We start from the raw sequence: 27141 nt of genomic DNA on the forward strand, positions 1-27141 counted from the left end.
GTAAACATTAACACAGGTTCATCAGTGGTCAGTCCCATAAGGCACCGTGTGGACGACAACAGAAAATAACACACACACACACACTCACGCTGCGTTCACATGCACTTCAGGAATCAGGTTAAGGGGCTAAGAGAAATGTGGTTAGCACGTACGGCTATAATTTCAGCTTGAGAAAAACAGATGACTGGGCAATGCACAACCCATACTCGGATTTCTTAATGTTTTCTCGTGTGTGCATCAGCAGGAAAAGAGACACACACTTTACAACACTGAGGAGAATAAGAACTTCAGTATCTGTTCTACACAGATGCTGAAGAATGCTTAATAATTTTTAAATGAAAAAAAGTGCTGCAGACTTCTTCTTCTTTGGTTCAATAAACCCACGGTTCAGTCTGTATTGCAGTTTTTGAGTCACGATTTTGGTTTGTTTAATTCATCAGGGAGACAAAAAAAAAACTGCATTCTCTGTATTTTGTCTTATTGGCAAAAATAACTTATTTTTATTCACAGATTTAGTGTAACAACATGAAATCAACTAATATTCTCATATTCTTTCACACACAGTCTATTACTGTCAGTGTTTTCATTAACTTTTCATTAACTTTTTTTTTTTTTTTTTCACAATTTGGTTTTACACTCCTCGTACGGTGTGGTAGAAAACTACTGAGGCTGCTCACGCTGGGTTTTGGGAGAAATTTGACTGACCTATCACACGTAAACTGGGGGTTTTGAGCAATCACAATAATAATTTGATTTCTTGTGTGCATGTAAACGCTGTCGGTGTACCAGCCCGACACTGCAGGACGCTGCACTCTCTTCCTGTGAGGACTGTCGCCTGAATGCAGAAATGTGCCGCTGTGACTGAGCCGCGGCGGCGTGGTTAACCATCAGACGCTCCGGCCGTCACCCCCGGTGCCCTCTTGTTGCTCTGAGCTGCTCAGTCTTTGTCACTCATGACTGGATACAGTTCTTCTTTTGATGCCGCCTACGGCTTTTGAACCCTGTCGGTGGCACAAGAATGAAATGTGGATTAGCCGCACAGTAAATCGACAGTAGGGTTGAGCGATATGGTTAAAAAAAAAAAAAAAAAAAAAATCATACTGCGATTAATTTTGCAGATGTTGTGGCTGCAGTCATGATTCACAGTTTTAGTGGTTTGCATTTTTGCATGATAAATTTATTAAAATGATGATGCTGTGACCTTTGCTGCGGTCTAAACCAAACAATCATGCTTTCCTACATCTGGAAAATCTGCATCATAGGCCCGGGCATATCTGTAGTACCATAATATTTGATTTCCAATGATTTACAATAATAAAAAAAACCCTGCAGCTCTGGTGATTTGAATATTGCACTTGACCATCTTGTGAGTTTAATGATATTTCTTGAATTTAATTGTTCAGCCCTAGTCAGAAAGGTAGCACATGAGAATAATAATCAAAAGAACAAAATAATAAAGAAGATTTAATAATACCATCATCGTCTGCTGTGTTGATGGTCTGCAGAGACAGACTCCTCTGAGGGAGCTTGGGGGCCTTCTTGAGCTTGAGTTTGGGCAGGGTCGGTTTCTCCACGATCTCAAACGAGTCCTCCGGCTCATTGGACGCGACGCTGTTGGTGTCTGCGGCTTTGCGGGTCGGGGAGAGGCTCTGCGGGGTGGCGACGCCTTCCTCTATCGTCTCTGCGCTCTGGTTGGCTCCTCTGCCTTTCAGGAAAAGCCTGAACGAGCTGCGTTTCCTCCCAGCGGGACCCTGCATCTTCCTCAGGCCTCCCTTCCCATCCTCGTCCTCGTCCACAGGGGAGCTGGGCGCCTGTGGGCAGACTCTGTCCAGCTTCTCGCTGCTGCCCCCGTTGGCGTTGGACATGTTTTTCTGCAAGCCGTTCCTCTGGGTCAGCCCGCCGATCAGAGAGTCTCTCGCGGTGGACAGGTCTTGTAGGGACCCCGTGTGGACCAGGCTGTTGCCCACGACGAGGGAATACTTAGGATTGTGGTATTTATGCGCAGGCACCTTGAGGTTGATGTGTCTGGACTCGCCGAGAGACACCTGGAAGCGGGAGGCAGACACCGGCAGGGGCTGGGTTTGCTCCACCGGCGGCTTCCTGATCGGCGCGGGAATAGGCGGCTTGGTGATGTTGAACTCCCTGTAGAGGTCCACCTGCTCGGACACGGCGTACATCTCCCTGAAGTCGTTGTCGAAGAAGTCCACGACCTGTCCCGACATCACGGTGATGGTGTTCCTGTCCATCCGAGAGGAGCTCCAGGTGAAGCTAGAGGAGAAAACACACATTTTGTTAGAGCTGTACTGCACTTATTGTGTAATTGCAGTGGTTGGTTATTCTGTGACTATTTCAATTTATGTTATCATTTAGGATGTTTTTCCATTAGTCCCATGTAAGTCAGTGCACACAGGGTGATCAGCAGTTTTCTGACCGTATTTTATTTGGTCGTTCTTTCAATGGGTTTTCTGTTGAGTCCCTCAGGGCTACAGACTCAGAAGTGAGTGTATAACACAGGACTCCAGGTGGAGACTTTTTTTTTTGTTTTGCATTTTGACAGTTTACAAAATACACCTGTGTATTTTTGCATTTCATTCCTGCCTCGTTTATGCCGTGCGGATGTTAATTCGTTCCGTTTGCTGCGAGCTGTAAACGGCGTGAGCCTGGGAAACACCACGAGTCAGAAACTTTACATCCTGGTTCCTGTTATGATCACATTTTTGAACATCTTTTATGTTTGGAGTCAATTTGACCCCTGCAGTTTAAACTTCCACAAAATTATTATAACTAAAACTGTTATCAAAGTTTATGTGTCAAGTACTTTGTTTATTTAATACTTAATAAATATATACAAAAAAAAAAAAAACAAATAAATAAAACATAACTCCCTCCCACCCCCACTTATACATCCAGTATTCCTATTAGGCGACAATGGAAAAAAATGCAAATCACCATAAAATCTCACTGACTGATCTAAAATTGGAAAGAAATATAAATTTTTGGTGTTTTAATGGCTTTATATTATTTCTAAGTACAGATTTTTGTTATTTATAACCAATGCGTTACAAAGTGTGTACAGGACATTGAAAGCATATCATCATGTCAATTTCATCTTTACCCGGTAGTGCCCATTACATTAGGAACACTCATTAAATATGAAGCAAAAAAAATGATGTTAATCATTTATTTAGAGACGTTAAACATTGGCTGGGGTGAAACTGACCCCAAACATAATAGGAGGGTTAATGGCAAAGAAAGGTTTTACTGGGATTTTGTCACTACAGCTTTTATGAAAATGGGGGTTTTAAGGCTCAACATTTGTCAGTCATGCCCACAGCAAAGCCCTTTCAGTCTGTAAAGGCTTATTTAGAGCCCAGTATCACACAGCGCTCTAAATAAGCCTGAACTTGAACTTGAGCTTGTCCTACAAAGTCTGTCAAACAACCCCTGGTAACCACACGCCCGCATTCATCAATGATGTTTTAGGGCGCTAATTTAAAACAAAGCCACTCAAGTGTGAAGGCAATTTCACACTTGAGTGTGAAACTTTTGAAAGATGTCATTACCAAGAAGTTGCATACCATACCTTACCACGCCTAACACCTGAACTGAGAGTAATCAGCTAAAGAACATGGATTTTAAGGTGGTCGGTTCCATGAAAATGTAAGAAATTCTCATTTCAGAGGAACTTGAATCATTTGTTTGGGCCACTGGGGTTAATTTTGAAAGTAACACCTGTGATACAGAGGTTACCTGTGCTGATATGTCTGTCTGTGTTCTAAAGCATTTACTCCTGCTCACATTTCATTGAGATGTGGCATTTAGCACGACACGTAAACACTTATTCTTGACTGTAACACCCACACTGCCATGGCTTTGCTATAACGTTGTTCCTATAAGCTAAACTGAAAGCATGACCAAGCACCAGGGTGATAATGACGAGTAAGATTCTATGCAAAGACCATGCAAAACATCCTTTAACACAAAGAGAAACGTATGTATATTATCCTCATATTTGACTGTGGAGACATAAAAATGCCTCTGGCTGACAAACTGACTCATAATCTCATCCAAAGTGGAATTATAAAATTGCAGGTGAGTCACATCGGTACATCTGTTTCAGTGCTGAGTCAAAACGCAGCGCTGTTTTGACTCAGTAAATCATTAATGCGCTTGCCGGTTAGGTTTTAAAAGTGTGTTATTACTGGTGTGGTCAGTGGAGGAGTTTACCTCCAGAGTTCAGACGAATTACTTCGACTCAGAGTCGGCTGACATGAATCACAAGCAGGACGTCCTCAGATAAGGCAGGAGATACAGTATGCAGGAAAACGGACTGTACTGGCATTCAGACTTGGGATCATGCAGTGGCTTAACCCAGATTTTGTTTTCTGCACTTTAAATACTGCAGCTATCAGAGGATTCATTCATTATACATTCTTGTAATTAGCAGCTTGTAATGCTCTACAGTAAGGTCATATTTAACCCATCATTTAACCCCCATTCTTATAAATTTGTTTGACATTTACCTTAGCTGATGCACAGTACACCAGGCCTCGCCTTCCTGTATTTCATGGATATTTTTACTGGAATATCTGATCATATTAAGAGGCATGACTGTCACTCTTTCCTCATAGGACTGCAGGGATTAATAATTGCAGATGCAGTGTTATTATTTCAGTATAACTAATTAATCATTTACACTGAGAGGCAGGAAATGCACAAAAAGCTAAATGCCTTCACTTAATATCAATATTATCATTCTGGTTTTGCAAGCCTGGCTCAGTCAGTTAGGGTGACACAGCACTTTGACCTGCAACAAGAAACTGTGTGTGCACGGCTTTCCCACATTAACAATGTCAGTCGGAGAATAAGAGGAAAGGAATGTGTGTTTTTTGCAGCCAACAGTCCCATATGACTCCAGACCTCTTTGAAAAGCTATTAGGTTTGCTGGCTTAGACATTTTGCACAGCTTGTAACGCAGCCGGCTGCTTTCTCTTGTCAGGTTTAAGGTAATCTAATCTGATTCACACCTCACACCTCTGTCTTTGCCCGCCCTGATAATCACAGTCCTTATCAGGGTTAGGTTATAACTTTTAGAACAAACACTGAAAACAATGAACAACGGAGAAATTCGTCACTTTTTGAACAGATAATGACCTCAAAATTATTGCCATCGTCGTTATTTAAATGCCCTGCGTTGTGAAAAGAAGATGAATCGTTTAATGAATTAAATTTCTGTATTTCTGCTTGGCTCTCGTTTTGATCGCCTTTGGATTCTCTCAGTAGTAAAGAATTTAATTTGATGTAAATACAGTAGAACTAGGTCAGGGTGAAGTGTAGTGTCATGTCAACTCAATCTAATTTGCTTGGTGTTCACAGCTTGTTTGACTTATTCCACATCCTCACAAAAGCAGACAGCAGGCCACTAAAAAGAGCAAATGTTAGATCTGAATGCTTAGGTGCGCAGTTTTTGGTATTAAATTCCCACGCCACAGACTTAACTCCACTCTGAGCGGCCGCCTGTGTTGGTGTGAGGCAGTGGATGGACACTGAGGGAGACCCACTCACCTGTAAGACCCAAACATGACTTTCTCTCCATCAACCAGCATGTATTTGGACGACAGGGATCCTGGGAGCTTGCCAAAGGACAAGGCCAGCCCTGCCCCTTTCACCGTTCGAACACGGAGATTCTGTGAAGAAACACCCACTAAATTACACACTCGGCCTGGCTTTGCATCGCACGCATGAGCTTGTGTCAACTGAGTCAGCCACAGCCCTCAAACAGCGCCTCGCTCTCTCATGCATGTGCAGCTGATTTTGGGAGATGCCAAGTCAAACTGTGGCATCGGCGCTCGCAAACCAAAGTCAACTTTCAGCGAAGACAAACGGCGAACACAAACCTCTTATGTATACAAGCCGGCCTCATATGTTTACCAAGGGGGACGAGAGAAGAAGGAGAGAGAGAAAAGACAGAGATGGAGAGAAAGATTAAAGAGTGAGCAGCCACGTTGGGAGGAGGCTACCCTAAACTGTCAGCCCTGTGTGAGCTGAAGCATCGAGTTACGCTCTCTGGATTTGTTCTCAGGATCTATGAATGTTCATTTCTGAGAAGTTAGAGTAACAGAGCCCCGAGCTCTGAAAGGGCCTTTCACAGCCTTATCAACCGACACCACTATGGCCGGCTGTTCCTGCGCTCCATTTCAACTGGACGAGAGCTGCAAGCTTTGCATGCACCAGATAAGGCAATGTAGTGTGTCCCCGTGGAGATAGGGTGACAAAATTTGGTTGAGTGAAGTGCTCCTCACATATCTAGATGGGCACTTAGTGAAATTTCTCAGGTGCCGTGACTAACAGGGCAGCAAAGCTTGTGTTAAAATGCCTGTTACTCAGTTAAAATTATTATATTTATGGCTTTGAGCTCGGCGGTTACTAAAACATCTAAGAAATTAAGATACTAGATTAGATTGCTTATCTTAAAAGGCATTATGGAGTGATAATGACCACAGGCTTATGAGTTACTACACTCTCAAAGAGTTTGTCACACTGCAAAAAAAATCTCCATCTTAAGTCACTTAGTCACATATTCAGTGTTAGTTTTTTTTCCCTGAATGCTTAAACATTAACAGTGATTCTTGAAGCGCCATCTCTGAAACCTTTCACACCTGTAGATAATGCATTTACCAGGTGTGTCAAACTGAATTCAAGTTCTCAGCTTTACAGTCAGTTTGTCATTTTATAACACGCTTTGTGCAAAACTGTGAACACTGATCTCTACATTGCTACACTATTTTCCCAGTTGCCTTTCTACACTGACAAATGAGAAGAAAAAAAAAAAAAAAACATTTTTAGATAATGAGTTCACTTACACATAAGAGCTTGAGCACTATAAGGAGGGCGCAGGTAAACATTTGGGTTGGACAAGACTCAGGGCTAATACTGGACAGAGAGCAAGAGGAGTGAGAATTGAAGGAGGAGGACGAGGACGAGGAGGTGAAAAAGAAAGAGGAGGAGGTGAAGGTTTTTCATTTGTACTATCAGTGCATAGTTGGTGCCTCATGTGTTTATTCCAATGATGCAAAACCTTTTTTTTTAAGCTTGAAGACTTGCAAGAGTTGTTTGCTTTAGCAAAAGATATATACTGATTTGCTGGTTTGATGTCAGTTTCTGTGGTTTGTGTGTAGAGTTTTGCATAAAATAGCTTCTGGCCTCAAACATAATGCCTACGTCATTATTTTCTTAAAACAAGTGAAAAAATCTGCCAGTGGGATTGAGATAATCCTATTTGTTTGCAGTGCAGTTTGACTTGTTTGAGGGTTTTTTTTCTACAAACAAGTTGATTAACACTGGAAACAAATGGGATTATCTCATTCCATTGACAGAATTTTTTATTTAACTTGTTTCAAGATAAACAGGATTTAAACACTGAAGACATTTTTAATTGTTAATAATCAGAGCATACACTGAAACTGTCTGCCACGGGAGTTCAGGCAGTAACCCGCCAAGACACTGCCGTCAACTTTTCCATATTCAGCTGCGTCTTGTTTAAGCAAGCCTCCTCCTTATGCTTGCACTCCGTAATGCTCTCCTGTGTTTGCAGTGCTTTCTCACCCTTAGATGCATTGCATTAATTTGCAGCCGAGTGCACATATCCAGGAAGTGGGGCACACCCCTGGCCTCCAGCACAGCGTAGACAGCCACCCCTCGCCGTGCTGAAGCATCCAGCAGGTCCTGGAGGATCTGCAGGTCTGTCAGGAGGTCCATGACGATGGCCACCACCTGCAAACCCAAAGAGAGAGAGCAGTGACACAACAGGATGAAACTTGAACTTGTCCTACAAAGTGTGTCAGTGAATTTTAAAGTTGCAACAGTCAAGGTATTTTTGTAAGAAGTACACTTGTCTTGGCTTCACAAAGTGGGGCTGCAGAAGAAAATTCCCTTTCTCATGAACTGAGGTTCAGTATCAGCCCTGTTTGCCCAGATGAAATCTGTGCGTTTGGTTTGGTCACTTCACCACAGGAGGTGAAAAATTCAAAGCTTTATGGAGTCAGAATTATGTCCTGAACGGCAGTGAGCAGCACTTCATCACAAGAAAACTGGATTTAACAATGTTAGATTTTTTTTTCATTAGTATTAAGTGATCATAAGCCAGGTGGATTGCTGTGTGTGGTTTGCCAACAGCACATGATTCTGAGTACTGAAATCCAAACATAACAATCGCCTCTCACTACAAATTGAAGGCAATATGACAAGATGTGACATGACATTGCTGAGTGAAGCTTTAAGAATCTGCTTCTTAACCAAACTTTGTCGCAACTCCTACTGTCGCTAAGTTCAATCACACCGACACTATCTTGTTATTATTGTTATGGTTCAAAACCTGGGCACATCCATTTACGAGGAAATAACAATAACTTGGTATTGGGGAAGAACTTGTTTTTCCAGGTAATTAAACAGGTTACTCATAACAGTTTGGACATCTGCCAACAACTGCTACGACTAATGTCCTCGTCTAATCATTTCAAAAGCCATGTCAAAATTCATCATAATTACACACAGACTACGCACAACAGCACAGGTTCTGAGTCAAAGGATTAACTACTCAGCTTTTCGATATACAAGGGTAAAAGTGTCTTATAGAAGAGAACCAATACTGATTTGGGGAATCTATCTTCAAAGTGAGAAAAACCTAAAAGGGCAGCACTTCACTTTATGTTTCTGGGTGCGTTTTATAATTATCATGTGAGACGTTTTCCATTTCCTTACTGCCATTATGGTGTAAATGTTTGGGCCTGATCCAACACCATTCAAACAAATTTTCCTGCCGCACAGTTTTGTGTGTGGGCAGTTAGGTATCGCTTTAATGTCAAGTGATGACAGCCCAAATTAAATGTTTTTCACTGGGGAAAAAAATAATCCCTTATTTCCTGTCTACCTTTCTCTCTTGTTTCAACACTCTCAAAGTTCAAACCTTCGTAGAAAAATAAGTCCAGTAATAAAAAAGCATGCAAAATTGCACTAAAAAAAATCCGCGAAACTGCGAGGCCGCGAAAGGTGAACCGCGTTATAGCGAAGGACAACTGTATATTTATCTCTGAAATGGTAGTGGACCACAAACTGACTTGTCCTATCCTCTCTTTTTTATTTTTCTTCCATTTACAAACAGATGCCCAATGTTTCGGGCTCAAGTCTTCTTCAAGGGCAAAACAGGTACATTGAGGTGCATTTTTCTCTTGGTTCTCATCTCTGAAATGGGAATTTAAGTGTTAACAATGAGCAGATCCACCACAGAGTCCCTGACTTTGACATGTGGAGTGCCCCAGGGGTCAGTCCTCGGCCCCTTGCTTTTCCCATTTAAATGTTATCACTGCGACACATATATTCTTATGCTGATGACACACAGCTTTATTTGTGTTTTAAATCCTCCAGCAATGGGCACGAGCGGTTACACTCTGTCCAAACAGGCCTGAATGATGTTTAAATCTGATTGTTGCATAATTTCCTTCATTTGATTACAGACAAATCTGAAGCCTTTATCACAGGCCCACACACCAAGTACAAATTCATTTCATCACAACTTGGCTCACTCTCTGCCAATATCACCTCTACCTGCAGAAATCCTGATGTCACTTTTGACAAAGAACTCAATTCCAATCCAATCCAATTCCAATTAAAAATGACAGTCCAGTCCTGTTTCGTTCAGTTACAGAAAACCTCTCAGATCCAATCGCTTCCGCCTCCCAAGAACCTGGAGATCATCACTCTTCCATTCAGCGCATCTCGTTTAAATTCCAACAACTCACATTGTTCATGTTTAAGCATGCACAACCAGTCCAGCACGATGAATTTGAGTTTCATTGTACTGGCTGTCTGCGTGTTTCAGAATCAATTTTAAGATTTTCATTATCACTTTTAAGGCCTGTATAGGGCTGGCCCAAATTATAGTTTTTGTGATTCTAAGATCTAACCTGAAAATCAGGGGCGACCAGGCCTTTTAAATCATGGCTCCATGGCTTTGAAATAGCCTGACATAGGATATCAAGCATCATGGCTCATGGCTCATCATGAGTCTCTGCTACTTGCTCTTTTTATATCAAATAGTGAAAGTTATTTTAATTAATTGTATATTGTATTAGTTTATCTTATTGGATAGCTTTTTTCAGTAAATATTTTTATATTTTTAACAGATTCTGACATTTATTTTGTACCATGTTAACATTATTATTGTCATTTTTATTTGGTGTGTCTGTGTGTGAATGATAATGAGTGACTGAACTGCTTACGAGTACTCTTTCAGCTCTTGGCAGGTAGATTATACTTCACCTCAAAGGGAGCAATTGCAGCACAGAATCAACTAATTAGGCTGTCAAGGCCCTGAGCCGGCATCTGTAAACTAAAGAGGATCAACTTATGTGTCCAAGTTTGTGTAAATCACCCACGAGAGCCCCGCAGCGAGACCGTCGTGACTTTCAAAGTGCCATCTCTTCAGAGCCCTGACCGACCGGTCCCACACAGTCACACTATCTGCTCTGGGTCGGGTTACCATCCTCCACACCTCAAAAAGAGAAACAGTGTTTTGTGTTCCAGTCAGGACAAACCCTATCTCTTTACCGCGCAGCTACGGCCTCCAGCACGATGCGTCAAACCAGTCACAACTGAGCATCGTGCTATTTAACTTAAGGTCACATTCCTGGGAGGTCAACCAGCCGGAGAGAGCAGTGAGAGTCTCCGTGTGGGTGGGAGAGAGAAGGCTTGCATTGTACCAACCCAAACCCGGCCTTCAGTTTAGAGGGCCGTTATCATTTCTTTTTTTTTCTTTCTTTTTTTTTTTTTTTACATGTGGCGAGGCTGAGCACGTTTTTATTCATCTGATACAAGTCTTGATGTGAAACTGACATTCAGAGCTTTTCCTAACTCCTCCACATGTGACTCGGCTTGTTAAAACTCGCACAAGATCACAGATTGTACTGTGATCACTGATTCTGTGCACTTCATTAACCCTTTCCCTCTTTCCATACTTTTCAGTGATGTTCTGTGAGCATAACATGCAGATTAGCCTAATTATTTATTATTTAGGTGCTGTAAAGAGTAAGTGGGTGGAAGCGGGAGGAAGTGCAATCCGGTAAAAAGAAATGAAAGAAGACACAGAGGCTAACACCTTCGCTCTGTGGGCCTCATCGGGTCACAGTAATAACACAAGTGTCTATAAATGAATGCACTAATGACATTTGTGCATAATCACCATGCACATTTTCAGTTTTTTCAAATGACTAAGCCACTTCTGTCCTATCAGAGAATATATTTTTGTGTTGATTTATGCTTTACTTTGCTTTTTTGTGTATTTTTTTTTTTAAAAAGAAACTCTGTAGAAAAGAAACTAATCACTCTGACTCTCTGTCCTCTCATGTTTGTTGCATTGTGTAGGAAATATGTAACAGAGTTAATTAATTTTAAGTCTGACTTCGATTTAGATAGATAGATAGATAGATAGATAGATAGATAGATAGATAGATAGATAGGTATACTTTTTGATCCCAGACTGGGAAATTCACTTTTTTTTTTTTTTTTTTTTTTTTGATATATAGGTACTTTTTTTTGATAGATAGGGTTGATTTGATAGATAGGTTTTTTTGATAGATGGGTTATATGGTACTTTTTTTCCAAATCGCTTTTCATCCAAGTAATCTTACTTAGGCTCAAGATGGATTAAAATGTCAGCAGGTGACTCCTTGCTGCCTCCATAATTTGTTGTGCTTCTTGTTGTAACAGGATATGAGACTGGGACATAACGCTGAGGCATCTTTCAAAAGTCTAAAACAAACTGGATATGAGCCAGAGAGACAAAGGCAGTTTTGTTTGATTGGAGGGGGAAGACTGCTTCAAAATCTGCCAAAAAAAAAAAAAAAAAAAAAATCAGTTTCCCCCAGGGGATCAATAAAATATTTCTGATCTGACTGATTCTAATGGGCAGGATTTTTTTTTTTTAATCTAACAGGTACATAGTAACCACTAAAGATACACAAGATAGATAGATAGATGTTTTTATTTGAATATTATGACAATGAAAACTGTCAAACGAGCTGAAAATCACTTTTGGTTTGGTTGAAAGTCCCTGCTGTAAATCACAGAGTGACAGTAATCGCTCTTTGCCTGGGGGTCTTTGTCTCTTTGTTCATTGGGCTGCTGTCACGTGACAAACGGTAGCCAATTACTTTGAACTTTACACAACAATCGTAATAGAAAACCAGAGCAAGTGGGTCAGACACACACCACATACAGACTGAGCGATAAGCTTTATGGCTCATGACTGTAATAAACTTCTGTGTAGAGAGCAACCTAAGAAAAGCTGTACAAATTTGTGGCCTGGAACAATTTACCCAACTAAAGTAGGACACACTGATCTTCCCCTGGGGTGTAAAGTCGTTATCCAGCAGGTCAATTAGGTTCATGACATAATTTTACATCTTAAAGGAATGTATTAAGCTATATTAAATGCCCTGCTATCAAACTAATGTAATTAATGAGGATCGGCATTCCTATGGGAGTGAAACCTGCTGGTTTTGTTTTAATGTTCATCATACAAAACAAGTTCTGATTTAAAGTTGGTTAATTACTTAGAAGTAATGAAGTACTTGAAATAGACTTTGGACAACTTGAAATGTTAAATGTTAGTAGGCTATTTGCTGATAGGATCCTGGTGGATATTGGTGCCGTTTGATAATTAACAATAGTTCACATGGTTTACACATTATTTTTATGGATCATTTGTCCCTGATTACCTTGTGTGATTCCTGTATGAGCCTCCTCACCACCTCCTTTATGTGCGGGCTGGACTCTTTGGGTGGATGGGTGTACACCGACACCCGGGTCACCCCTTTGTAGAAGCCGCTGCTGCCCGACCAGCCGATGTCCAGAGACGGGACCTCCGTGTCGGACATCTGCGGCCAGTATGTGGAGTGGACCCCGGAGTCCGCACTGGACTCTTTGGACTTCTCATGCTCCCCGGACTCAGAGTCGCTGTCCGTATCGTATTCCCGAAAACTCTGTCGTATCTTTTTAATTTCCCGGGCGGATAGAAAGTCCTTAATGTTGTCCTCCTTGAGGCGCATCTTGAAAGCGCCGTCTCCGTTCCTGAGCAGCTGCTCCAGAGCCGCCCGCTGCTCCTCGCTGTAGTAAAACTCCGGCCTGGACTCCGGGATCTTCTCGTTGACGTGCTCATCGTCCATGCACCGGAGCTGAGACTCGGCCATAGCAGCTTGGTGACCTCCGACAAAGTGCTGGCTGTACCACTGCGCTGCCGCTCTAACACACCTTTACCTGCGCACAGGTGAGATAGGTGCGCTGGTGACGTCCGGTGTCTCACGAGGAGGCTGGGGGGGAGGAGCTAAGAGTGATAACAGTGTCAAGTGGCGGAATATAGCCTCAAAATAGAACTTCCAGCCTTATTTTTCAAAATAAAATCCACAGCCTGTTGAACATGTTGCAGAGAGTGAGAGAAAGTGGTTTAGATATATTATATAAATTAAGAATGCAGTGGAGTTTTTTTTTTTTTTTTTTTTAATGGATGGGGAGATTTTGAATCCAGTTCAAATTTTTGAAGTGAGTGTACATCACAGGATTTTAGCCACTTTTTGTCAGCCAGCCAATCACTGCAAAAAACATGTGCAGTTTTTGCTAAGTAAACAGCTGCATAGTTCTGTAGTGAGTCAATAATAGAAAAAATTTTCCAATTTCATGGGGAAATTATTCCTCACATGCTCTCTTACACCAGTTTAACTCTATCAAAAAGATGAGCTTGTTGTGTTTACGATATATGCAGCAGAGGGTCAGATTTCACAGTTTTTTCACCAAAATATGTAAAGTTTCAGTGCCTTCCTATAAAAGCAGTTTAAAAACTTCAGTGCAGTCGTGGATGTGTCGAACAGGCAGCCGATGAGCTGTGGTGAGGAGCAAGAGGAGGGGTCGGCAGGTGTGACTATCAAATCAATCTGATTATGTAAGAGCAAACTAAAGGACAACACTACAAAATATACAATGAAACTTTGCTTTTAACCCAGAAAAAAAAAATGATTTTATAACACTTTTAACATATGCATCTATGTAAATCATGTCTAGTATGATTGTCTGCAATGCCACAGAATTACATATCAGTTAGCAACATGATTTTTGTTTACTTATTTATTTTTATTATTATTTTTAAAGCATGTTTTCAATCACTGCCAAGTCACCAAGAGCAGACTCCATGGGGCTTTTATTTTGGAGACCAACCGATTTACATGCGTTTTTTTTTTTTTGTTGTTGTTGTTGTTTGTTTTTTTGGTTTTTTTTTTTTTGTTTGTTTTTTTTTCTGTCTGCCTTGAAGCAACTCTACATTATTCAAAGGAGAGGGTTGTACATGTACGTGGATGCTATACAACTATCACAGCTAAACCATGACTCTCCATAAAATCCCACTGGAAAATGATAATATGGTGATATATATAGGAGATAAAAAAAATATTAACAAGTATGGTATGGCTAATAAAAACTTCAACCCTATTGAAGACAGATACAAAAGTCTCAATAAAAACATTAATAGAGTGGTTCTCGTTAGACCCCGTTTACCTAGAAAGCTCATTCAACCTTACAGTCACATATTTACCATGAAATCATTGACAAAAATAATTTTATTTCCATGTGAATGTATTGCAAGACAGCTACATGACTAGATGAGGCCTGCACATTTCATGAGAAATCAATTAAATTCATCCGACAAAACTTTTGGTATGTTGTGAGCACAATTACAACACATGACTGACAAACCAAGAGCAAAAAAAAAAAAAAAAAAAAAAAAAAAAAAAAGTAGGCCACTGTATTGATTTACAATCTATTCATCAATCAGTGATTGCAGCAGAATGGCAAATGAGCGATTAGCAAATAAATACGAGTGACAGACACACCACTTAAAACAAGCTATACTGCAGCCAAACGCCGGACCAGTTATGGTTGTTATGTGGATTCTCAGTGAACAAACAAAATCTGTAGCAAGTGATGGGAGATTTCAGCGGGCATGTCTCGGCTCCTTCATTACTTCTAGACACACACAAAAAAAAAAAAAGTACTGAATGTTCAATAAGTGGTGAACAGGCACCGCGCTGAGTCACATTTCCAACATGAACATTTAATTAAAACTCTAATTGTGCTGCAGTCCTTCGGGCACCGGGGTCTGAATGACGCTGATGACGTGCTGCATCACAGACGACATTAGTCACCCAACGTGCTGTCTTTGTGTTTGTCGCCAAAAAAAAAAAAAACACACACACACACACACACACACACTCACAGCCCCGTGCACCTGAGGAGCAAGTTTTCCAGTGTGTGGGTGCAGTATTGTAAGTGCATCGCCCGGGGGAGTTTCTCACAGCTGTGACGTGTAGTTGGCGGGGAACAGCCCACTCCTGCCCCGCAGCCTCCCTTTCCACCACGATGCGTCGGAGCGATCCAGCACCTCGATGATCTCGCCGGCGCAGAAACCGAGCTCGTCGTCTTCCTCTGCTGTGAAGTCGTACATCGCCTGCACTTGCATGGCGGCTGGCCTCTGCGTGATAGTGAAAGGAAATCATGCACTGATCAAGGACTGATAGCGGGCTGGAAGTGAGTGCGACGCATTTTGAAGGCTGCACAAGTCAGAGTGAGTGTGGATCTGAGCTGAAGAGCTTCTAAAAGCTAGTAAAAATAAAGGCTATCATTTTTTTTTTTTGTAATCCATTCTTGCAGCAGCCATTACAAGGAGTCAAATCTTTGCTGTTTTATATTTGGCATTTTCAGGCTATAAGCAGAGGAAAAGGACGAGAGGCCCACCTGAGGGAGAGGCATGGTGTCTGCTGTTCGACGGGGAACAGGAGAAGAGCTGACAGGGCTGCTTCTTCCTGTATGGCCGATGGTGTGGGCCCGCTCTTCTAGACCAACTCTCTTAATCTACGGGAAGAAATCATCATACACTTCATGTTTATAAGCTGTGACCAGCCAGTACAGAGCCACCCCTCCAGTATATACCAAATCACACACTACCGCTTTCAATGGCTCTGAAAGCAAGAACCCGACAGCCTGGTATTAAATTAGTGATAATAATCCTACAGCAGGGAGTGTGTACCAGCTGTGTGTGAGGCTGGTCCGACGCCCGGCGCGGTGCAGCTGCAGCCGCCGTCGTGTTGGCGTAGCCGCGCTGTTCAGGCAGACTCCCTCTCTTCAGCTGGGCGGGGAAACACAACAAGATGTCAGTAGCTATTACAACATCAAAACAGCCACATCATTAACTTCAATCCACTCATTCACACTGCATGGAAAGCTGATATCCGGAGCTCTTATAATTGGTAGTTATAATTGGTAACCGCTGACACAGTTTGATTGCTTAAATATTATTTAGTGGCGTTATGAAGCAGCGCGATCTAGACATGATGATGGATTTATTTCACACGGGACTGGCAATTACTGAGAAGTACTTATTTACAGGACAGTATAAATGATCAAGGATATTCCAACAGTCTTGCATAAATGATAAAATATATTTATGTTATTATAGCAGGAGTTGATATAAAATGTTCATGGATTTTATAGTCTTATCAATGACATGAGAAGGCAAGTTGCTTTCTATGAAACAGGTTCTCGAAATTTATAAAGAGCTTCACATTGCAATTTAATTACTTACAGTGATCTTTTAAATGAACACATTAATATTACTTCTGTTTCTTTAGCCCAAAGAAACAAGACAATGTCAGTGTCTTGCGGAAACTGCAGTTAATGTTTCATCCTTTCTCGATTTGTATGATCAAAGCCCAAACAAGTGAGAGGACTGAGACGTACCGGCACGGCGGTGGAGGGGCTTTTGCTGTCCAGGGTGCCGTCGTTGAGGTAGATCTCCCTCTGCTTGGAGATGGAGGTGGTCTTGTAGAAGTCCACCAGCTTGTTGAGGGAGCTGAACTTGTCGGCCCACAGGTAGTACTGGCCGTTGGCGTCCCGCATCACTTTGAAGTGTTGTACGTCGCTCTCGTGTCTGAGGGCAGATTGGGTGCAGAGTAAGAAGTGTGTTTTATGAGATGTGGCTGAGCAACTCAAACCCCGTCTCCATCTTCCTTCATCCCAGATTTCCTTCCATTTCCACAGCTGGGTTGTCCTCTGCTGGACGACACACATAACTACAGCAACCAGGTCAGGGGGTCCACCTTCTGTCCCCGTGGCCACATGTTTCCTCAATTTTTACAAAACAGACCCATGTTTCCTCAGTCATATGCTCCCTCAACATTAAAAGGATAATAATGCCATATCAACAAGACTGCATAATCATGATTTTGCATTTCCTTTATATAAATTATGAAATCCATCTGATGAAATCTAATGACATATGTGACACTGAGCGTCACAAGCTCAGATATAAGCACCATTTCACACATTATATTTACTGCACATGCACCATCAGATACTGTACTTTTATGGATACACAGGTGGTATGGACATTAGTCTTCTTGTTTTATTGAGGGAACATGAAGATGTTTTCAGTTTCAAAATAAATTACAGTGGGGGAAGCACAGGACCTTGGGAAAACTCCTGAATTAACCCTATAAAGCCATTTGTATCATATATGATACACATTTTCAATTCCGTTTTTCGTTTTCAGTTTAATCAATACTTGACCAAAATACTGTTGTATACCTTTGAACACTTCCCCTGTTCACCCTGGACCATACCATTGGCACTTCAAGTACATATCATATATCATACACCAGAAAGCTTGTGTAATAACATATTTTTTGATTTTTCTTTTTTTATATATATTTTGTTATAGGACTAAATAAAGGGTTCAGCTTCAAAAAATTGGAATTTTCTGCCAATTCTTTTATAGTTCAGGCTTTATAGGGTTAAGTCCTCTCTTGCGGCCATATTGGAGGTATTTACATTTTTAACTTTAACTTTTTTGACTTTACTATTTCACCATAAATGAACAACATGGTTATGTGGTCTTCTGGACTTTATGGTTAGCTCCCCATCACTGTCATGCTGTTATCGCATATCTGATATGCACATTAGCTACCATTACATGTCTGATAACATGCAACAAGACATTAGCAGTGGCTTATTGCAATTTTATTAACTAACATTAACAACTGTTGCTTTGCTGAATGTGCCTGCTGGCCATAAGCTCGCTCACAGCTTGTTTTTGGAGTAGAAGCTAAGGCTAAAGACACGTTACAGGTGTCACAGTGGTAACCTACATTTCAAGGTGAACATACTTAATCAGACTATTCAGTTTTACCATATATTAGCGGCTGAACAGACAACTGCTATCTTTTTATAGCCTGGCTGTTATATATTTGGCCATTCTTAGCACTGCAGACCTCTGTGATGGGCCAGCTGCGGTTACCATGACACAAGTGCCATGCCGCAAGAAAAAAAAATGAAAATTTACTTTGTGTCCACTTTCCCACACTCACAAATTCACTTTTCAGACCTTGCTTGGTGAGATTCAAGAGCTTGACACCGCCGGGTCTTTGGGTAAGTCATGACATTGGTCGCAGTTTGACATGATGCCGAGAAATCCTGCTGAAATCCTTCATTTTAAACCAAATCTCCATCATAGGGACTGTATAACTGCATATTGCAGTTATAAAGTTATTGCAATGTCCATGTCAAATAAGATATAATAAACTTAACACACTCACACACACACAAACACACACACATACTTGACAGAGATGGACAAGTCTCCAGGGGAGCTCTGACTGCCTCGGATCAGAAAGCCTCCCACACCTTCGTTCTTCAGGAGCTCCTCTGCAGAGCCTCGACTGGCTTTCTCCTGGAACCATCTGGAGACACACACAGACCACAATGTTGCACGCATGTCTGATGCAAACCTGCCACAGACGAGGCACAGTAGCACACTGAAACAAAAGGCATGTCATTTCTCATTTCTCATTTTTCATTCCTCATGCAACTGGCGTTCACCTCGGAGTGTGTAACTCGACGTAGTTTTGTGGTATGTATCCTTCCTTTCCATGCATCTCTGCCTTGTACCAATCATCCTGTGTGGCTAAAACCTAATAGGATTTAAGACATAAAAAATATACATATATATCAGCAAGACAGGGTCAACAGGCAGAACACCGTGCAGAAGTGAGAAAACACTTTCGAGGCACACTGACAACATCCAAGCAACTTACATTTTCAGTTTTCCCCTGTGATCATCATCACACTCACCTTCAGTATATCGCCCTTTCTGAAGCTGAGCTCGTCATCTGCCGTCGCATTAAAATCATATTTCCCTCTGGCCTCCATTGGGACAGACTAAAGTGCCGGATGTTGAGGAACAAAAGGAGCAGCGGGATTATCAGCAGAGGGTCCACACCAGGTCTTTCTAAGGGGGGGGAGAAAGATTAAGTTGAGGAACTTTAAGGTTCTCAGCCCTCAAGCTAAGGAATTAATAAAAAATCCCCTGGAGGGAATCAAAACACTCGTCTGTGGCGCTCACAGATCAATCAACGTGGCCCGACACCCTCTGGTGAGCACATGAGCTCGTTTAGTGCTTGAAAATGCATCTCAGATATTTAGAAATCTGATCGATGAGCGCAGAGACACTTTTCCCTCCGAGGTGTCAACATGCTGTCACTAGCAATTTGTCGTTAATCTGCTCATTTGGCAGATACCACACATCCTCCGGAGATCGTGCTAGACCTTTATCTCTTGGGGTCACAAGATGCTTTTTGGAGACCACAGAATGATTTATAGATTGTAAAAACTGTAGCTCTATGAATGAAATACTTTTTCTTGTTGTAACAAACACAGTTAACTTGTGAAAAGTTTGCAGCATCAAAGTTTCTTACAGTAATAAAGTGAAAGAGCTGATACAATATAAGGTTTTGCCCACATGGTAATTTGATGCAACTGAGGACCAAATTCTGACCAAAACAGGAATGTGGCTCATAAACCCTCAACCTCAGAGGAAATACAATCGCCGTCATGCCAGCAAGCCGCCTGTATTATTCACAGTTTGATAAGCATCAGGTTAACACGTACATCTGTCATGAGACAAAACAGAAACACAGACACGCCGCTCTTCAGCTGCGGCACGGGAAGTGGCTCACTCCCATCACACATCACACCGGCCCTCTCTCTCTGTACAAACACAATGTACACAGCATCATGCATGCAATGATTTACCCAAAGAACAACAGAGTCGACGCCAGCAGGAAACGGACTGCACATGGCTGATTGAGAAAAAACCCAATGTCTTTTGACTGGCGGCATCCACAAGGTGACGACTGTGTTTAGGAGTTTTTGCAAAATGAGCTTCAGCATTCGCGTTCCGCGTGAACACAGTGAGAGCTGAAACAGTGCTGCAGCCAAATGTGTTAACGGTGTGGGGTTTTGCTGCGCTGTTTAGACAGACACATGTGGTGACTGTGTCTAAACGACTGAGAAAAGCTCTTAACACGAGGCTTCATCGTCATTCAAATTAAGTTTTCAGGTGAAACAACGGAAAAGAGAAGGGAAGCTGCTATGGCATCCAGTGAAATGAGCCGAATTCAATCTCTGCACGTAAGCAGGTTGTAGTGTGCAATAAACTTTTCAACCACCATGAACCAGTAAGAACTTACACCACTTACAAACAGTGATAGTGATAATAAAATTCAGGTAATTTTTTTTTTTTTTTTTTTTATTGACCTCTGACTTTTAAGGGAGCGCTGTTCTGATCTGTTCTGATGCTGCATTTAAAACTCAAAAATCAGATTAAACCATTATGTTAGGTGTTAAAGAGACTATTTTAAATTCTTCAGCATATCACATTTGATTCATTCACTTTGTTTCGAATCAGTGTCACAATTACAGATGCACAACAGCTGATATGACAATAATTTCCAACTCTTTCGGCCAGTTGCTGATGCCAGTACCGATATATCACCTAATTTTTCCCACCTACTTGCAGAGAACATCACCTGTAGTGGAATTAATATTTCCTTATGTCTACTCTTATTGTGAAAGCAGATTCAGACATAAGACACAATGCTTTTCAAAACGCGCACATTCACTGGAGCATCAAGGATTTGGGCATAATTGAAGCATCATCTTATCATTCGGTCATATCAGCAGAAATATTGATTTTGGGCTGGTACTGATATTTCATTTTAAAGCCTTTACTGGCCGATATCAATGATGTGCAGATATATATTGTGCATCCCTAATCACAATGTTGTTTCTTTTTCCTTTGGATCAAAACATGCTGTGCTTACATGGAGCAACAATTAAATAACACTATAACTGTACTGGGCTTTTATTTTATTTTATTTTATTGTAGATTCATCATGTTAATTCTGTCTGGTGCTGATCATGATTGTGCCCATTTGTCAGTGTCTCATTTATAAATTATGACAGTTTGCTCTTGTATTTGTGAGTTCACCGCCTGGTAAATATACTGTATGTGAGGCCATGTGACTCAGCTTGCAGGTTGCACACACTCCAGATATGAATGAAGGACGGGGAGATGGGACGTAGGAAATACAGGAACTGGAAAATCTTTTTTTATTAAGCATTTTAAAATAGGTAACAGTCACACAAGCGACTTCCACATATGCACCCGTCTAACTCACTTGTGCTCAAGCTGGGACGGGACGGGAGCGGCGAGGTCAACGCGTGGTTAGGGAAAATGTAATTCTTCAATTAAAGGCGCAAGTGAAACCTCTGAAAAGCAGGCGAACGTCTCAATACTGGCCAAAATCTCCCGTCAGGATCCAAATCCCATGAGAGCAATTACCTTTGATACCTCTGCTGCTTATTTTCCCACACTTTTGAATAAACCCTTTGCTCTGTTTGCCATAAAGGCCTCCACAGACAGGGGGGTGGGGGTGCGTATCATGAAAAACTCACTCTAATTATCTCATAGCTTCACTTCATCAGCTGGGCTCCTCTTTGCGACCACTGTTATGCCCGTCCTGATCCCACGTGCTGTACTTAGTGCAGTAAAATGCCCCCTCTGTGCCTGTGAGCGCCAGCCTCCTTCAGGGCGGATGTGGACACACAAAACGACAAAACAGTGAGTCAAAGACCTCCGCTTATGTGCCCGGATGCACAGATAACGGAGATGAAATTGAATTACATGCACAGAGTTGTCCTCATATAACATACTGTATAAAGCCTTTTCCATCTTTGTACAAGAGGGCTTTTGGCTCAATCACAGACGTGGAGCGCACGGGGTTTTCAAAGGCGGGAGGCGGGCATCCCCAGGGGGGCCGCCAGACAGTTATAAGGGAGGCTGTGAAAATCTATGGGGAATTTCTAATACATACACAGATTTTTTTTTTTTTTTTAGTTATCAAAAGGAAATCATGCTCTTAGAATAGCCTAAATGTTTGTCAGTTGGTTATAAAGATAGTTCAGTAATAGTTTGGGGGATTTTTTAGTGTTTTTCCTACTTTCCCAGAGGCAGAACAACTGCCTTTGGAGTAAAGCGCTTTTTTATGTATTTGTGTGCCGTTTGAAGTTTGACGCACTGTTAGGCCTCAATCCAGGAATTGAGCCGGCGCTTTTTCAGAGCTTTGTCCGAGCGGAGGCCCGCAGTCTCAGACTTTGAGAAGCCCTCATGTAGTCCCTCTCCCCTGCTACAGCATCAACACTGTATATTTACATATTTGCAGGTGTAGGGCTCACAGCAGACTGCACATGACAACAACAACAACATCAAGAGGAGCCTCTGACGGGAAAAGCATGCAGAAGGTCAAGAGCGGGATGTGACGCCATCATTACATTCCACTGACATGAACCGCTCCGTCCGCCAGAGGAGCACTTTGGTTGTATAAAGTTTGCTTTTAGCTGCGTAAAGTTTGACTCAGGTGCATTTGAGTGTTGCAGACGGTAAACCTTCAAAAAAAAAAAAAAAAAAAAAAAAAAGGAAACAACGCATCACTAGTCTAGACACAGGTGTGAAGCAGATCTGGTGCTGCGGTATGACTGGTCACAAGCACAGAGGAGAGCTCCAACTCTCAGCTCCAACTCAAAGATATCAGCCAAAGGAGTGCCATAAAACCTCCAGAACTCTTTACTCACACATCGAGTGCGTTATTGAACACAAATTTGTAGGAAATTCGGTTTTTATACGAGATGAACCATGGTGACAAATGAGCGCCGACGCCCCACGAGCCTGAGGGTCACGGTCCAGTCGTCCCTCAGAGCGGATGGAGTGAAATGTGATGAGTAAAGTGGCTTTCCTGTGCTGTGCTGATTTTTCAAGTCTGCTTACAAGTCTCTTGAAGGACTCAGCCACTGAATGAGGTACTGAGGTAACGCAGGAGCTGCTTAATTTGTTTGTTTGTGGTTTATTTGTAATAGATCTTTTTTGCTGAACACTAGTGGCAGTATGGCACCCTGGTTTTAGTTTCAGCGTGCACCAAGTGTGCAACAGGCCTGTATGCAAAAATGCTTAATAGTTGAGGTTTCAGTACTAGACAGCGTTGCTAGCAGAGCTGCATGGGGGGGGGGGGGGGGGTTTCACTGCCTCAGTTCCAGTTTTCCTCTCATTTTGCACACACAGAAAATGAAAATGTGTATGTTTGGTGTCATTTCTCCGCAGTACACCGCCCAAAAACTGTGAGTCAAACTTCGGCTTGGATGTTGGAAGTTGAACATTTTCTGGTGTCTGACCTTTCTGGAGCTGAGTCTTGTTTGTTTAAGATGGCTCACAGCCTCTATGGCCTCACTGTTGCCATACAGTGGTGGCTGAGCGGGCGACGGCTATCTTTTTCACATTTCTCTTTTTACTATATTTGGCCATTATTAGCACACAGACCATTCTTCAGCAGACCTCTAAGACGGGCCAGCCGTGGTTACCATAGCACATGTGCCAGACCTCTGTAAAATAAGTTAAAGCCTCTGCAGCCTTGACAGTTGGTTGGCACAGTTCAGTGGGTGTCGGTCAGGTGAAACGACATACAGGAAAAGCATGGCAAGAGAAATGCAAATCAAAACCAGGTCACCATCGAAGAGTGGGCAATTCCCCTTTGTGAGAGCATTTACATGTCCGGCATGTTGCTTGTTCTCTTATCCAAAGTGACCTGGCTGGGCGAGGGCAGGTGCTGGAGTCGAGCACCTTGGTCAAGGGACACCTGAAAAAGATGCAGGGCTGCTGTCGCATGGGAGAGAAACCCGGGACCTTGCGCTTACGGGACAAGTTCTGGAGCCAGAGGGCCGCCCGCCGTCCTCCCATCTACAGCCAAAGTTTAACATTTTATTCCACATGAGGACATAGAAGGACATGCTCGCTGTCAAAAACAGAGACAAAACCAGCTATGGCATCAGAGGAAGATCAGGGCTGTGACCTCTTATCCTGATTTCTGACCAGTCTGCTCAGATAATGTTGACTTCTTGCACTTGAACATGCACAGGTCCCCTTTGACTCTATTCAAAAGCCTAAACACGAGGCATGTTTTTAATCCTGCACCCGATGAAGCATGCAGTCATTTAAATTCACCTCTGTTGATCCTCTCTCTTGCTCCAACAACAAGCCTCTGAAACCACTTCCCCAATGCCAGGGAGGTTAATGTGCAACTGATAACACTGAGGAACCAACTCGCCATTTCAAACAAAAGGACTGAATCAACACATACAACACAGGCATGAGACCAGGAATTTGATGCAACCAACCTTTACCGGTCTTCATGAACGATTACATTCACAGCCCGGACAGAAGGGGCCTTTTTTACAATCTATTCAAAAAGTCTAGTTTTACTGCTGAGCACTATAGATGCTCTAGAGACTTCTCCCCAATCAGGCACCAATAAATCTTCGATATCTGTTGTGAGAAGCTGCAGCAGCTGTAAAAGTTCATCCTCTGTGATCTCCCATATGCATGAAGGGCAGGGATGTGAGAAAAAATAGAAAGAGGAAGAGAAGTGAGTGGGAAAAGAGTAAAAAACTCACCACAGACTGCATGACCGTAATGAAGAATTATCAGATGTATGAGAAAGTCTTACCTTGGCTCCTGTCCACGTTCTGGATCTGAGGTGAACTCTTGGGAAGTTTATTCTAAGGCTGGCCCCTTCTCTCCCAGACAGTGAACGGCATATTTGGAAGTCATAAATGTTCACATAAACAAATCAGATTCCCGGCAGGGCCGCCCGGACAGTGTGAAGGGTCCCACGCTGGGCTGCTGGGCTGTGAACGAGGCGGGGATGGGCTCCGTGTCGCTCCTGCGTGGCGCACTCCGCACGACTGCTGCGCGGCGCTGCTCCGCGCTTTGAACAGGTTTCAGAGACCGCCTCTGTTCAAACCGAGAGTCAAGGCTACCAGGATGAACCAAAATACCACTTCCGACTCTGAATTTCAGAATAAAAACACGCTTATCAACCATTTTCTGTGGCACCAGTTAAAAATGACGATTCTGTGAAAGAGGAAATGTGTTCCGAGAAATTTGAAAAATGTTAATATAGTTATTTATTTCTGTAGTGCATATGGAGGCACGTGGACACACACACACACACACACACACACACACACACACACACACACACACACATACACACTCACATACTCAAATAGAAAATTTCCTCTCCTTTACAGAATAGGATTATAACATAAATTTCTGTAATCTGCAATTTCTTTTCTGTTTAGATTTTTGCTGTATATTGCTGATATGATACACAAATTATTTGCTGCTCATTATCCCTGAGCTGTCAGTTAATAGATAGATAGATAGATAGATAGATAGATAGATAGATAGATACACGTGTTCTTGTGTTGAAATTTCTGTGTTAATGAATTTGTGTTGCTTTTATTGGGACTGTTTCGGGCCTTTTCCCACTTCCACTTCAAATTTGTGGCACTTCTTTGGTGCTGAAACACATAAAACTTTGGATTTCCCTTTTGCCGAGGCTCCAGTCCCGGCTTGTCCTTGACATTTGGGACACACAGGAACTAATGGGACCTTTGGGGTGGGATTACTGTGGCCAACTGTTTATCACAGATTGGTTACACACTTGTAAATCACCGTAGCAGCTGACAGCGTCCACAGTTCATGCTGAGGTTGAAGTATTTCGTTATTAGCCATCCAGCATTTGTATAAGCCAAATAGAAAAATAAAAAAAATAAAAACACGACACTGGAGCAACAAATAGGTTCAAGCTGTCTTGACATTTGGTCAGGAAGGAAATACCCCTTGAGGGACCTGGACTGCAAGCATGATCCTGACAGTGTGGATTAAAAATAAAGTTGCATTTGGTTTAACATTACTTGATTTGTTAAATCTGCCGCATGGGATTATATAGCCTATCTTTATTTTCCAGCTGATGTGGTTTCTTCCGGTACTAGTCTTGGTAATCCTGGCGAACTTGACGCAGCCGAGCATCCTCGTCAATTTCCTCGCATTTTCTCCCGCAACCTGCAGCGAACTCTCACTGCGCCTTATCAGCAAGAGAGGCATGTCAGGTCAGATAGCAGCTATCACACACTCACACAAGTGATCAGTTTTTGCATCTCTGCACGGTTTGACGCACGCACGCACGCCCGCCCGCACGCACACACACACACACACACACACACACACACACACACACACACACATTGCCTAACTGCACTACATAGGACCACAAGGAAGATAAAAAGTAGAACTATCATAAAAACAACTATCATTTTTTAAATTATTATTATACATGAACTGATTCAAATTCATTATTTCAACAAAACCTCCAAACATGTTGTCTTGGCTAAAACTGTGGATTGATGTGTCTCTGCAGAGAAATGATGATGATGATGATGATTGATTCCATTAGTTTACAGTTTTTCCTGATTGCTTAAACACACTTTTTTGTTGTTGTTGTTGTTGAAATGAAACTCAAGTTGCACTCTCATCCTCAAAAAACTTAAAACTTCCATTTTAAAACAAAATTCTCTTCTCAAAGCCAAGTAATCCTTCATCTAAGCCAGTTTAACATCAAACATCACACACAAGCCGTCAAATTCACAGATACACACAACAGGATACCCATCACACAGATGAAATTCTCCAGAACAACCCCTTGACATCATCGATAGATAGATAAATAGATAGGTGGATAGATAGAAACTCTGATGAAATTTGACTTGGACCCATGAACACACATGGACACACACACCACCAGCAGACAGAAGACA

General features: G+C 42.1%; 2 protein-coding genes across 2 annotated transcripts; both read right to left on the minus strand.

Annotated features, from left to right (window-relative positions):
- Positions 1 to 258: 258 nt before the first annotated feature.
- Positions 259 to 13445, minus strand: fam83fa (family with sequence similarity 83 member Fa). Its single transcript, XM_030058362.1, has 5 exons — positions 12774 to 13445; positions 7606 to 7773; positions 5566 to 5687; positions 1475 to 2268; positions 259 to 1001 (listed from the first exon to the last, which is right to left on the minus strand). The coding sequence occupies exons 1-5, from the start codon at positions 13242 to 13244 to the stop codon at positions 952 to 954; spliced, it is 1605 nt and encodes a 534-aa protein (XP_029914222.1). The 5' UTR covers positions 13245 to 13445; the 3' UTR covers positions 259 to 951.
- A 1389-nt stretch (positions 13446 to 14834) lies between these two features.
- On the minus strand, positions 14835 to 25212 carry grap2a (GRB2 related adaptor protein 2a). The gene is made up of 8 exons (XM_030058365.1): positions 24987 to 25212; positions 19225 to 19381; positions 18973 to 19064; positions 18714 to 18833; positions 16837 to 17026; positions 16127 to 16225; positions 15835 to 15951; positions 14835 to 15571 (listed from the first exon to the last, which is right to left on the minus strand). The coding sequence occupies exons 2-8, from the start codon at positions 19300 to 19302 to the stop codon at positions 15392 to 15394; spliced, it is 876 nt and encodes a 291-aa protein (XP_029914225.1). The 5' UTR covers positions 19303 to 19381; positions 24987 to 25212; the 3' UTR covers positions 14835 to 15391.
- Positions 25213 to 27141: the final 1929 nt, after the last annotated feature.

This window comes from Myripristis murdjan, chromosome 8 (genome assembly GCF_902150065.1).
Source record: "Myripristis murdjan chromosome 8, fMyrMur1.1, whole genome shotgun sequence".
Taxonomy (NCBI): domain Eukaryota; kingdom Metazoa; phylum Chordata; class Actinopteri; order Holocentriformes; family Holocentridae; genus Myripristis; species Myripristis murdjan.